Source organism: Cygnus olor, chromosome 2 (genome assembly GCF_009769625.2).
Source record: "Cygnus olor isolate bCygOlo1 chromosome 2, bCygOlo1.pri.v2, whole genome shotgun sequence".
NCBI lineage: Eukaryota > Metazoa > Chordata > Aves > Anseriformes > Anatidae > Cygnus > Cygnus olor.
In genome coordinates this window covers 59233804-59247386 of record NC_049170.1, presented here as the reverse complement: position 1 = coordinate 59247386, position 13583 = coordinate 59233804, and the positions used below count along the sequence as shown (strand labels likewise).

Genomic DNA, 13583 nt, shown 5'->3' with positions numbered 1-13583 from the left:
ACTTGTTTTCGTGGTAAGAATTGAGGAGTAGAAGTTGAAGTAGCAGCCTCTGTTGCCTGCTGCACCTTTCTGTATCTCTTTTTTGCAGTGCCAGATGCTCTTTTCTTGCTTTCTCATTCCGATGCACTAATTTTCATAAGCTTTGACATCACTGAAACATGAATCATACTGTAAATACTATCCTCTCTAATTTTTTCTTCACAGAATCTGTACCAAAACAGGTTCCTGGGCCTGGCAGCCATGGCGTCTCCATCAAGGAACTCACAAAATCGGCGTCGGTGCAAAGAGCCCCTCAGATACAGCTATAACCCTGACCAGTTCCATAACATGGACATCAGGAACAATTCCCATGAGACGGTCACTATTCCTAGGTCTACCAGTGACACGGACCTTGTCACTTCGGACAGCCGATCTACCCTGATGGTCAGCAGCTCCTACTATTCCATCGGGCACTCACAGGACCTAGTGATATACTGGGATATAAAGGAGGAAGTGGATGCAGGGGACTGGATTGGCATGTATCTCATTGGTGAGTCCCTCTTACCCCTTCCCATTTGGTTTTCTTGCTACTTTTTTTAGTTGTAAGCATTAGAGTAATAAGGGCTAACGGTAATAACGGGCTAATACAGATCCACTGAGTATAAGCTTTAAGTGGGTTTATATACAACAAGATTTCTTCTGCTCCTGAATTGCTAGTTGCAGTCCTGGCCCTGACTTTCTCTTCAATAGAGATATGAGAATCCTTTCTATCGACAGTTTATTGAAATTTCAAGACACTTTATTTTTAAAGCCATTTGGATTTTCTGGAAAATGCCTTCTATATAAAGAAAGCATAATATTTTCAGGGTTTCCTCTCACAAGTCCTTGAGTAATCTGTGACAGATGAGAGGTTTTACAAGTCAAGAATATGAATCATTAAAAAACCCTGTGAAACAGAATGCCTTTCCTGTATAGCCAGAGGATATTTTGATATGAACAATAATAATTATAGACTGAGGCAGTCTGGAGTCCCAGATGACTTTTTCTTTTTTTTTTCTTTTGCACATTGGAAGCTGTATTCAGCCATTAGCATATTTTTGGCATCTCCATCTGTATAAAGGCAGCCCCACAGAAAAGTAATAAGAAATGCTTTCAATGGACATTTACCTAATTGTTTCACTTCAATATAAAATAAGCATTTTGACCTGGTTTGGTTCCTATGGAAATAGTCCCACTGCCTAGACTGAAGTCTGCATTAACTCTTTTCCCTCTGGTAAGTTTTGAACATGGTGGATCAGTTTCAGTCACATTCCTCAGTGGATTAGAGGTCTTAAAAATGCAAAACTCTAAATGTTTTCTGAAAAACAGTGGCTTGGTAAAGAAGATGGACTCATATTGGTACATTTGTAAATGTATACAAATTTTCAATTTGTAAATTGTGCGTTCCACAAGGGAAATGTTGGTAAAATGCTGCCAGTACCTGTTTAGATAAGCGTGCCTAGCCCTTAGCAGATATTTCAGTTCAATGTTTCAGTTCAAATCTCAGGTATTTCAGTTCAAAGTTTTGTCTTGCCCAGGCAGCAAGTCAAACAAAACCAGGTAAAGCATAGGAGGTTGTGAGTTGGGCTTTCGGAGCAATCGTAGGGAGTGAAAGTGTTGGTTGGGTGCTTTAGTGGATAAGATCAGAAGGGTCGGCATCGTGTGAAGAGGATGTGGGGAACACAGGCGTTGGCAGGGTGGGGGATATGAGAAGGAGCTGGATGGAAGGTCAGAGAGTGCAGAGGAGTCCTGGTTGGCATAGTGGTAGGCACTGGAAAAGGAGTTCAGTCTATTGATGTGACTTGGAGAAGGGGAAGATGAGGATGGCTGTGGAAAAGAGCATGGGGTGCAGGAAGCCAGGCTTCAATACTTCGTCCTGTGAGTAACCTCATAAAATACCCTGTTTTGAAAATAAAGGTAGGCTCCTGGAATTTAAAATCTTTTAGGAAAACAAAACAGACAAAAAAGAAAAAAGAAAAAGATAGAAACTGGATTCAAAACAGATGCAGTGAAAGCAGTTTGGTTTGTTGGCCGTAACAATTACTTGTGTTTACAGTTAAGATTGCCTTTGACTGTTTTATTTGAACAGATGAGAAGGCTGCCATTTCTAGGCACTATGGAATACTCTAAGCCTATTCTGCAGCAGTGCAGACAACTCGTGAAGGACTGCTTTGCTCCAGTAAAAACAGGCAAAAGCATCCCTTCTGATGGTCTGCTGTAAACAGAAAGTCCACAGAGCTATTGCATATTGGATGAACTAATTCAGCCAGGTTTCATAGCTCAGACATTGTATCAAGGGCTATGAGGATACATTCCATATTTCTTTGACAGGTAACCTCCATACACAGGAGATTAACTGGGAGTGAAAAATCCTCCCTGCTACTCCTCCATAATTTACCTTATCAACCAGGATGTTGCTCAAGACACCCCAATAAATTAGAATTAGAATAAATTAGAAGGATAAATTGTGAAATGCATCCTTGCCCCTGCTGGCTGAATGTTTGGTGTTAAAGGAAATAATCAGTGGTTCATTCTGACAAATACTGCTGCCAAATGAAAAATGATTAGTGTGTCCAGTCTCCAAGAAACAGTTGGCCCTTGATGTCTTTGGAAGTGTTTTGTCTCCATCCTCTCAGGTTCCTAATCTAAATAGCCAAGGTAACAGCAGGCAGCAGCACCCATCATTCCTTTTTCACTTCCCTTCCAAAACCTGACGTGAGGTGAGATTTATTTTATTTTATTATTTTTTTTTTTGGTTCCCGTAAAGAAAGAATCTGTGAGACTGTGAAGTTCACTTGCTTTTTTTTTTTTGGTTTGGTTTGATGTGGAAAAAACTTGGAGCCTAGGAAGGTGACTGGTGCAATGGCTGTATCGACATTAATGGCATAGAGCAAACCTAGAGGAACTGATCTGCAAAAGCAAACAGCTGCTGAACTCATTTCAGAGGGCTTGGTTTTTGAGTGATTCCAGTCTGGCTTACAGAGCGCCCTTGGGTAGCTGTAGGGCATCTTTCAGTTCAGATTCACCAGGAGAGAATCGAGATGTTGTGCCTGAAGATCACCGCACAGTGTGAACCAAAGTAGGGACAATTGGAAAGGGTCAATCCAAAACCACATTTCTGTCCTGAAATAAAACACTCTGTTCAACATTTGTGATACATCCACAGGAATGGGAGATCCAGACGTCCTAATGGGTTGGATTTGTGCATGCGCTTGCATAGATTTCCCCAGTCTGCACTCCTGATTAGGGAGGAAACGTTCCTGGCCTTGTGGATCTGACCTTCACGATGTAAACTGATATATGACTATGTTTTGAATTAGCAGCCAGCCAGACTGGAACAAGAGAACCAAAGAAAGTATGAGCTTTTCCCAGTCTGCTCAGTAGGGGATTAATGTTGGAGCCTATTATTACCACTTGCGTGGCAACACTGTTAACTATTGCAGTGCTGCTGGTAATTCCAGTGTTTGTCTCAAAGCCAGCTCTCTGCTACAGTCCAATCCTTTTTGTGATTGTTTTGGGTTTGTGAGATTTGACCTGAAAGGTTTGAATGTAGCAATACTTTATTATTGTGGTGAAAGCACAAAAACCATGAAAACACAGAGAAATTATTTGTGTCCTTGAGGTATCAGGCAGCATGGCGTTGTTTTTTCTATAAAACTCAATGCAGGAGCATGAGAGTTATTATTTATTATTTGTCTTGTGAGAGCTTCTGAGCATCCTTGGAAGGGGCTATATGAAAGCAGAACAGAAGGCAGTTCCCACCTCAGAGGAGTTTAGTCACTGCTGTTGTAGTATTCTAGGAAATATCTCCAAATAATCTTATATGACTGTTGACTTTGAAATGCATAAAAATAAATCTGCTCTTGCCACTCCTACTATCACTAAAATTTTAATGATACCTAATAAACTGCAGGCTTCAGAACAAAGATGTTCCAAGTCTGAGGAAATATGGCTAATATAGAAGGCTTCCAGAAGAAAAAGAGCACAAATGGTGTAGATCAGATGTTTTGATACAGAAACCACAGTGCATTTTGGAATGTTATTCAAAGGTTAAGGCTGTCTGAAGAAGGGGTAAGGGAGTCCTCCGTTTAGGGAAATGCTGGCTGCTTGTGGCGCAGTTGCTTTTATCAAAAATGAAGGAATCTGTTCTTCTCCCCTTCGATCTGTGTGCAAATTCATAAGGATGTCCAAAAGGGAAACAAGCTTTGCAGAAGCAGGTAAAAGCTGGATTTAGAGCTGATTCTTAGTGTTAACCTGTTCATGGTCTTAGGAAATGGACTAGGCAACCAGTCAGTCTCATATAAAACAGTCTAAAAAATGGTGGCTGTGTATCTTATGCCAAAAATATCATCGATTATATCTACCCTGTAGCTGTGTGAAAACATTCATACACACCTACCTGAATTTGTTGAAGTGCCATAGAAAAACTGGTTGAAAGGAGATTAGTAAATGATGACTCTTAAAATATAGGTCCTGTTACTTCAATGCATTTTAAGAATAGCCATGATAAAATGACAAAAAATATGAGAATTTGAAGGACAAGCCTTTCTGGGTGTTTAAGACATTGTGCATTCAGGCATAGGAGTCACATTTCATGCCTGCCAAACTAGAACTCTGGGGATGGTTTAACTTCCCCTTTTAGTATATACTATATCATTATACTATATACTATATCAGCTCCAAGCTATGCAGTGGAATATCTAAATTCTGTGACAACTCACCTGAGGTGTGCATGTGCCTTCCCTCAAGAGAACTGTAACACTTTGAATATTGGCAGTCTTTCAGAATAATCAAAAATACATGTAAACACTCAAAAAAGAGTTATCTGAGGAATTTGAACATGATAACATAGCTTTGTTTCTATTTAAAAATCTATGGCATTTATGAGCTTTCTTTGCAAAAATGCTACAGGTAAAGAAAACACACATTGAAGAAAAGGTGAAATGAAAACAGAGGTTTGAATAGTGAAGATAGTGTATTTGTAGACTTTTTTTTCTTCAAAAAAAAGAACCATCGTTTAGTAGCTACTGTGAGACATATGGAATATTTGCAGTTATTTATCTCAGTTTTCTCTTCCTCTGTTATCTCATTTGCTATTACTATTTGCTCCAGTATGAAGCCTCTTAGATAAATTAATATGGACTGCTGGCAGCTCCTCTAGATAAAGAGCTATCTTATAATTACTGCAGTAGCATTTTAGCTGCTACTAGATTTCACTTCTGTCATCATCTCCATATCTGATGTAGGCTAGCTGATGAGAAATGTTTAAACCAGACTTGGAAAGAATCATTTGCTCCAGTGTCTGTGCACACTGATGGCAGGAATTTATCAGTGCTGATGTTACACTCTTCTTACCCATATACAATAAACTCTTTTTCCTTTTGACATTTCCTTGTGGGAAAGCAAAACATTATTAAAGGCTGTTTATTAAATGTTTCTTTGTACGCAAATCTTGTAGGGTCCAATTTCCTGCCTTTCTTTGTGTTTTTTTTTTTTTTTGACAGAGGAGTAGTTCTCAAATTTATAGAAGTAAGAATGCCTTGACCTAATTAGTGACTGAAGTTTAGCTTTAAAACAGCACGTTTTGGTCCTCTGCTTTAGCCTGTGATGTTATTTCTCTCCCCAAAAGGCAATTTTCAGCATAATCCAACAAACCTCATTACTGAAGCAAGCGGAAAGAGCCCCGTATTCTTCCTGCAGTCAGGCTTGGATCAGAGCTTTTTTGTATAGCTATTTCACCAGATGAGCAGCACGTACAAGCAGAATGTCACATGTGGCCAGCAGAGATGGAAAATGTTAGAAATGGCAATGTGCTGGGACTTGTGGGTCCCTGCATGACAGCTCTAATCTCTGACTTTGGCTTTCTGTGCATTTGGTCTGCTTGCTCCACCTCTCTGCCTGAGAAATATTGGTAAAACAAAACCCTTCACAACGAGCCTGCTTAGAGGACAGTGATTTTTGTTGATGTTTGAATTTTATATCTTGGGGTTACCCATCTTTCTAATCCTTCAATGGCCTAAGATCATATCACTCTCTTCTTTAGGACTTCTCCTCGGTGGGTCATCTTGTGGGTGGTCTCTCTCTGGGCTGGGGATAGAGGCTGTGCCTTGCTGTGGTCACGTCAGCAAGTTACGTGTTGTACGACACCTGCAGATCTGCTCTCTCTGTAAAACATCAACAGAGGTGCCCAGCAGCCACACAGCTTTCACAAAGCACAGCATTATTTGTTTCGGGAAGAAAAAGTATTAGAGGAGCAAACCTGTCACACAAAAAGAACCGTAGAAAAGCTACACAAATGCTGAGCAGAGGAGGTCTTAGCTATCAGAGGCCTTGGCAGGTACATTACTGCAGCAATATCTGTTCTTTGTTCCCACCTGGCTGCTCTTGGATCTGGTGGGAGTGACTTGTCATTTCAGGCTGAGTCACTTTTTTGTATTTCTCAGTTCTGTATCTAGTGGACCACTTTGCTACACAAAACTAGGATATGCCGTTTCCAGACCTACTGAGTATGGCACTAACAGTTGCTCTTGCCTCAGTTTCACCTCTTACAAATAGATGCAAAGATCTCTGAGTATTAGCTACAGATATAGCTTCAGACCCATTCTCCCTTTCAGTGATTCCAAGGTTTGTGTCTGTCATTTATGTACTGTTAACCTTGTTAGTAGCAATGTACCAACAAGCACTTTCTGTAAAGGGATTAGTGCAGTGGTATTGTGCTTTATGGCATAGTCATAAAGCCACAGTAGTAATGTTAAAGAAACCTGTAGGTTGCCAGTTCTTTTCCTTTCTGTATATTAATTATGTGGTAGAGAGGCATTTACTGTGTGCCAAAAGATTCCCATTTTCATTTAGCATTTCTCCAGGAAATAACAACTGTGGTATTACGAAATTTTCCAGATAAGCTTGCAGAAGAGTTTTCTGCTTCAGTTGTCATCTTGAATATCTGGAGAGGGAAATAATGCAGGCCAGGAGTACACCAGCCTTGTGCCTCCTCTGTGATTTTCAGCATCCTTACGCCCATGGATAAAGCTACTTCTGTGCTGTGGGGCCCATATTGCTGTATAGACCGGGCTGATAATGAAGACAGTAATGATGACCTACTAAAGCATTTTGAGGAAATCAGACTGTGGGGGGATACTGGTGCACAAAAAGCCAGCTTATGGCCTCAATTCCACAAAAAAACTTCATCCATGGAGCAAGTTAAGACGTTGACTGGGTAGACTCAATCATAGCATAAACAGTGGACAGCACAAATGGAACTCTTGGCAGGATGAAGCTTAACCCAAAAAGATGTGTTCTCTGCAGGTTGTCAAGCTAACCATGTGGCTATGTGCATTTTGAAGGTTCAGCATGTGTTTTGCTTAGTTTTCTAAACCAAACTAAATCATTCTTCTCACTCCTTGTTGTTTATAACACTTCATTGCAATGTTCATAATATTTGAATATTCTCATGCTGTCCTTCACAACTCCTATAATGACTGTCTATGCATTCAGCTTTCCTAATCTTTTCTTATCCACAGATCTCTCCAGCCCTAAAGACATTTTTTCTTCACTGAAGATCTTCTACTTTGTGATAAGCTTATAATTGAATGCCATTTTTTCAGATAAAATTGCTCCAGACTCTCAAGAGATTCTTTATCCATAGTGCTTCTGTGCAAACACCTGAGTTGTGTGGGCTTTTCCTTTTTTTGCTGCTGTATCAGATCACAAACTCCTGTTTAATTTGCTGTCTGCTGTTATATCTTTCAACATTGCTTTAAGTCCATTTTTCAAGTATTGCAAATTATTTTTCCCCATTATTTAATGAACATTGTTACCATGCGCGTGTCATTCTTGTTCACATTTCAGATCTTCCTACGTCCCTTTATATCATGTCTTTATACTGCCTTGGGCATGCAACGTCCCTTATTTTAGTATCTTCAAGAAATTTTCATGGATTCACTCTTTTACCCTTGTCCACATTTTCCAAATTGTACTGTAATCATTGGCAAGGGAAGGCTTCCACTGACTGCAAGAACTTTGGACTGAATATTACATTAAAAACAAACAAAACAACAACGACAAAAAGGTCTTTCATGTTGTACCTCACCAAACATTGCATATTTTCTGATTTCAGTCTGCACGGAGGCGGTTGTGATCATCTTTGTTTGGATTCCTTCCTCCCATCTTCACTTGTGCATGCAAAGACAAATGTCATTAATTGTGGAGAAATATGTGCAATGCATACCTAAAGTATAGCTGTAGCTGTACAAAAAGCCAGATGTGTCCCATCTGCCACAGTGGTGAGAATAAATCTGGAAGTGCCGGAGCTTTAAATCAGAAATGTGTATCCAGGATAGGCATAGCAGAAGTAGCAATGAGAGCTATGGGGACACTGTGGTAGCATCACACTTCTAAGGGTATGCAGAACTAAATGACACCAACACCACTAGATAAATGCCAACACTACTGCAACTTAGCATCTGCTGTGGGTCTTTTAGCTCCCCAAACTGTTCTTGCTCAGCCCCACCTCAGCTCTTTGCTTTCTTCATTCCATCCACCTTTTGTGGTCTGTGGCTTTTCGGTAGATTTGTAGGTTACTGGAGAGAACCGAACAAGAGATGGGTTGTGCCGGAGCACGGATCCCAAACACCTCAGGGATACCATGGGTGAACACTAGCTATCAGATCAACTTTTAGCTGGACACTCCCCCATTAAAGGGAAGAAGACAGAAGTCCCTCGGGTGACAGAATTCATACTCTCAGTGGGATACTGTCAAGTGCAATGAGGGCAGAACAGTGAGGAAGGGCTTGATCCACAGTTCATCCACAGCCTTTTGAAAACCTCTATCACACCAAAAATGTAATATCATCTTGACAACTGGCAGTCTTGTGTTCCCTTTTTTTTTATTGATATCAGTATTGTGAAAGATCAGAGTATCTCCCAGCAGTAATTTGGAGGCTACTGAAGTGCTAGAGGTAATGTCATGTATGATAATGTCAGAAATAGTTCCAAAAGTAAGCCAGATGTTCAAAGGTAAAAGTATTTTGCTGGAAGTTGCAACTCCTTGATTTGGGGAGTGGATGGCAGGTGTCCTTTGGGTTTTGTGTGTGACTCTTTCTGCTTTTTGAACCAAGAAATATTGCAACTTTGCCAAATATCATTCCCCATTTTATTATGGTTTATGCTTTTTTCTTTTTCTTTTTTTTTTCCTCCCATTTCTACTCTCCACTCGTTCACATTTTCTACCTCCCAATTTACTACCCACTCAGCTAAAGAAAAGTAGTTTTTGTGGTATTAAAATAGAACCACTCGTGTACTTAAAGCACATACACAGCTGTTAGATGAAGGACTGAGTTTTCAGCACCAATGAAGATCCTTGTTTTCCAGAACTCTTCTCCCTAAGAAATTACAGGAGGATGGATGCTAGCTGTAAACTGCAGTATATTCATTGTCCCTTTGTGACGTTAATGTACCTTCACCAAAGATGCTGTGAATTGAGATACGATAAGGCAACGTGTAGTTTGAAATGAGAGGAGCAATTCCTTCAGGCTGAATTTTGCACAAGCTCTGTGCTTATCAAAGCAGTGTTGCATTCACATCTTACTCAGATAAAAAGGCGGCAGAAATTGGCAAATGAATTAACAGTGAATTTTTGATCCACATTAGAGTTGGATCCATAGCTGTTGAGGCAAGTGGAAACATTCCTATTGACTTTTATAACGATAGCCATTATTTGTGATTTTCTACTGTGGTATCTTTGTAAATAAGAAATTTGTCATCATTTTATGTTCTCCTTCAAATGATAAATTGGGTGGTAAGAGAAGAAACATCAGAAATAGAAAACTTATCCATGGCATACACTTAGATTACCTTGCAAAATAGTGTTAGTTTATTGATATTCTGTGCTCTATAATGCCCCTTTCCTGCAGTTTTCCATGCAAATTGCTAAACAGATCAACCAGAGCTAGATCTTTTTGTCCAGAAAACAATTTTAAGAGTATTTTCCTGACTACATTCATATGTCATTGTAGTACAGACGTACATATTGACCAAAAGCACTTTTAAATTTCAAGCTAAAGCAAATTTGTTCAACTAAAGACTATAAATCCTTCTGTAATTTCAGCAGTACAGCATTTCTTATTCATAAGGGATGAAGACATGAAGTGTAGCTTCTAGTTTTATGCAATAATTGCATGAAGTTTATAGAAAGCAAGTGTTGTGATAAGCAGTACTAAATCAAATTAAAGATAGATAAGAGACTGTAATACAGTACCAAGTTCAGGAACCTGTCTGACATCATGTTCCTCTCATGTTAGGTATTTGTTTCTTTGAATGTACCCCAGGTTATTCTAAATTCTGTAGTTACTATTCTTGGAGAACATGGAAAGATAGATCGTATTTATCAGCAAAACGCTGTTTGGGAAGGGGCATTGTTTCTTCTTTTCCTCCCTCTTAACACAAACTGACCATAAGGGTCTCTCCGCTCTTTGCAATTTGTACGTCAGTCCTTCTGAGGAAGAGGTACCAACTCTGTTTATCTGTGGTAATTTCAGACAAGCTTTCAAATACAGAGGTCCTGTCTGTTTAGTGTAGGCTGCTGACAGAGACTGAAGTTCCTACGATATTTTTACACACCTTTTTGCGGAGTGGCCTTTATCAACATTTTCCCTAATTCCTCTGAAGAACAGCATGCTTTTTGTCCATTTGTTACTGTCTTTCATCGGAAAGATAGCTTTCTTTGGTGATGGCTCTTTATCTCTCTATAGATAGCGCTTGTAAAGTATGTGGGGATCTCTCAGCATGGAAGTGACAGTGCAGAATATTTTTAGTGGTAAATGGCTGTGCTTGGATGTATTTGGTTCAGTAAGGACAAGCAGTCTGTCAGAATCGCTGCTGGTTCCCAAGCTCTTGCTAATATTTGCCTCTGGAGTGCCTTGGTCCCTCTAGCTGCTTCTCAGGCCCGTGCAGCCCGGTGCATGCTCATTCATCACCTTCCCCTTTTTCCTCCAGTGACGTGCGAGGTGCCAGAGGCCAGCTGCCTCTTCTCCTACCCCAGGACAGCTTTGTGGGTCTGCAGCCACTTCCCCTGCTCTGTGAGCAGGGCAGGCAGAGAACACCTTCTGCCAGCTCCCCCACCAGCCTGACTCAGCTGCCCACGCGGTCCCCATCTCCAGCTGATGTTCAAAGGGCAGTGCATCCTGAATGCTCCTTCACTTGGCAGTTTCCTAAATTAGCTCCCAGTTTTCCATCTGGGGAAATGCAGCCTCAGATCTGAGGGTGATTGCAAAGTGTTTGCTTTTGGTCAAGTGGGCCCAAACCCAGGCTGTGTGGTGGGGATTGCCAGCTAAGCAGAGAGCTAGTGTAAATGTTAATCTTATTTCAGAAATAGAGGGAGGGAGTTGCATTACAATGCTTCATTGGAAAAATGTCAAAAGCCATTAGCTGCTGGCTGAAATATACAAAAGGGAGCAGCGGTAGCTGTGTGCTTCATTTTGTGTAGAGGTGAAATGAAGCATTTCACCATTTACCTTAGGGTATTAAGGTACAACGTGTTTTTAAGCTCTGTTCCTTTGTTATAGGAATTATTACTAGAAATACAAAGTATTTTTTTCCTTTGCACATACCTTTTCTCTACTTAAGATACCCTATCACCTCTGCACTTATATATGGTGGGTTGTTGATATATATATATATACACACAAGCACATGAATGTATATGTAGTACACAAAACAGCTGTGTATTTCCCATGCACAATTTTATTTCTCAATGTGCTACATATGCGGTGTCAACCTCTGGGGAATAACAGGTCTGGAGTAGTATCACCTGCCAACTAAATCCGGTCGATAGGATGTATTCATACATTCCATCCTCCTGAACAGTTTCAACTACTGATATTTTTTCCTTGATAGGGAATATTCCTTTGTCTTTCACCTTTCAAAGATGCTTCCCTTCAAAAAGTGAAAGAGAAAGATTTCCCTTTTGGACCTGTACGTACGTTTAGACCTAAATTTTGTCTGGCTTAAAAATCCCAACTATCTTAAATTTCTGTTTAACTAAAAATAAGCTTTATTTCTTTGGAAAGAGGAGATACCTAGCTTTTCAAAAGATACAGGCAGGGCCTACATCTGGTTGTGAGAAGGACCTACATAGTGGATTTCTAAGCCATGAGATTTGTAAATATGTTTTATTTATATTATAAATTTATCTCATCCTTACTCTGATCATTTACACTTCAGTTAGCAAGCTTCATTATTTTGTAAGAGCTAAAAGTAACAGGACCAAGATACTGTTTTTTGTTTCTTTTCTTGTAATCTACACAAAATGGGTAGTGTTGGAGAGTAGTACTCAAAGACTCTGCTCTTCCTCCTTGGGATGACCTGTGTATTGCAGGTTGTGGGAAACTCATCTTAAGACATCCTTTCTATTGCCTGAGCCTGTATTTCATCAGTGGCTGCTGTCTGTAAACTGTGAGTGCATGACTAAGTCTGTCTGTATCCCTTCCCTGACATGCTGTGTGACCTGACCTTTTGCTTTGGACACTGCTTTCGGTACACTCCCATCTCCTAGCAGGAGACAGCGTGCAGATGTTACTTGGTGAGAACAGTTGGTTCCATCTTTCCCATATTCTCACCTGTCAGCTGTAACTGTAGACTAGCCTGCTTCTTCCTTTCCTTCATTCCCCTTCTACCTTGAACATGTAGATGCAGAGTGGTCTTTTTTCTTAGCTTGGTTTGCCAGGCGTTCTGGCTGTTTCCTACAAAAAGGAGGAGAGGGCTTTCCACAGTCTTCCCTGCTGACTCAGGCTGTATTACAAATGAGATTTGGTTCGGGTATGGGCAGATGCTGACATCTCAGTCAAATTAGAGAGATTGTGTGACACAGAGCTCATACTGCCATTATGCCAGCTGTGGGAAGCAGACAACAACCCATCTAGTGTACGAGCCAGCTGGCCCCAACAGATAGTATGTATGAATACAGCATTTTAAATCTGATTCTGGGATCTCTTGTGCTGCTAAACTCTGGCCTAAAATGTCTGTGATTTATTAAGCAAAGCCACCCAGTTTAGCTCGGCTAACCCTCCTTAAGCAACACGGTATTTTGTAAACAGTATATCTTGAAAAACAGTAATTATCCATGCTTCTTAATCACATGGCAGGTGTTGGAGCATCTCCAGCAGCTTCCAGAGCCTAAATATGACAAATAAACGTCATGAGAGTTGAAACTGGAGACGAGCAAGCCTGAGCTGAGGGATGTCCTCTGTATGCAGCCAGTTTCAAAGCTCCAACTCAGCACAACATTTTAGTATATGCTCACCTCTAAGTATAAAGCATTTTTCCTGTCAGTTCACGCGTTTATATCTCCTTGCATGTATATAAGTGCTCCTGCTTCCACAGAATGATGTGGGTAACACTGGGTAATCTGCATCCAGGATGGTCCTTACTAAAGTAGTCAAAGATGTATACTTATCTGCCCCTTTTATATGTGATTTTACATTTAAAAGAAGACAAAACTAGCTATAAAGAAGAAGAACAGATGAAGAACAGAAATTGTACCAGAGGATTTTACTGTTGAAGGTTTACTA

General features: G+C 40.3%; 1 protein-coding gene across 14 annotated transcripts in view; it reads left to right on the top strand.

Moving 5' to 3' along the window:
- The window catches only part of HECW1 (HECT, C2 and WW domain containing E3 ubiquitin protein ligase 1), a 266693-nt gene that overhangs the window by 79239 nt on the left and 173871 nt on the right, over nucleotides 1–13583 (top strand). For all 14 annotated transcript variants that reach the window (XM_040548239.1, XM_040548244.1, XM_040548245.1 and 11 more), the window contains one exon: nucleotides 205–529. In XM_040548239.1, coding sequence (XP_040404173.1) covers nucleotides 205–529 — 325 coding nt within the window. The remainder of the gene's footprint in view (nucleotides 1–204; nucleotides 530–13583) is intronic.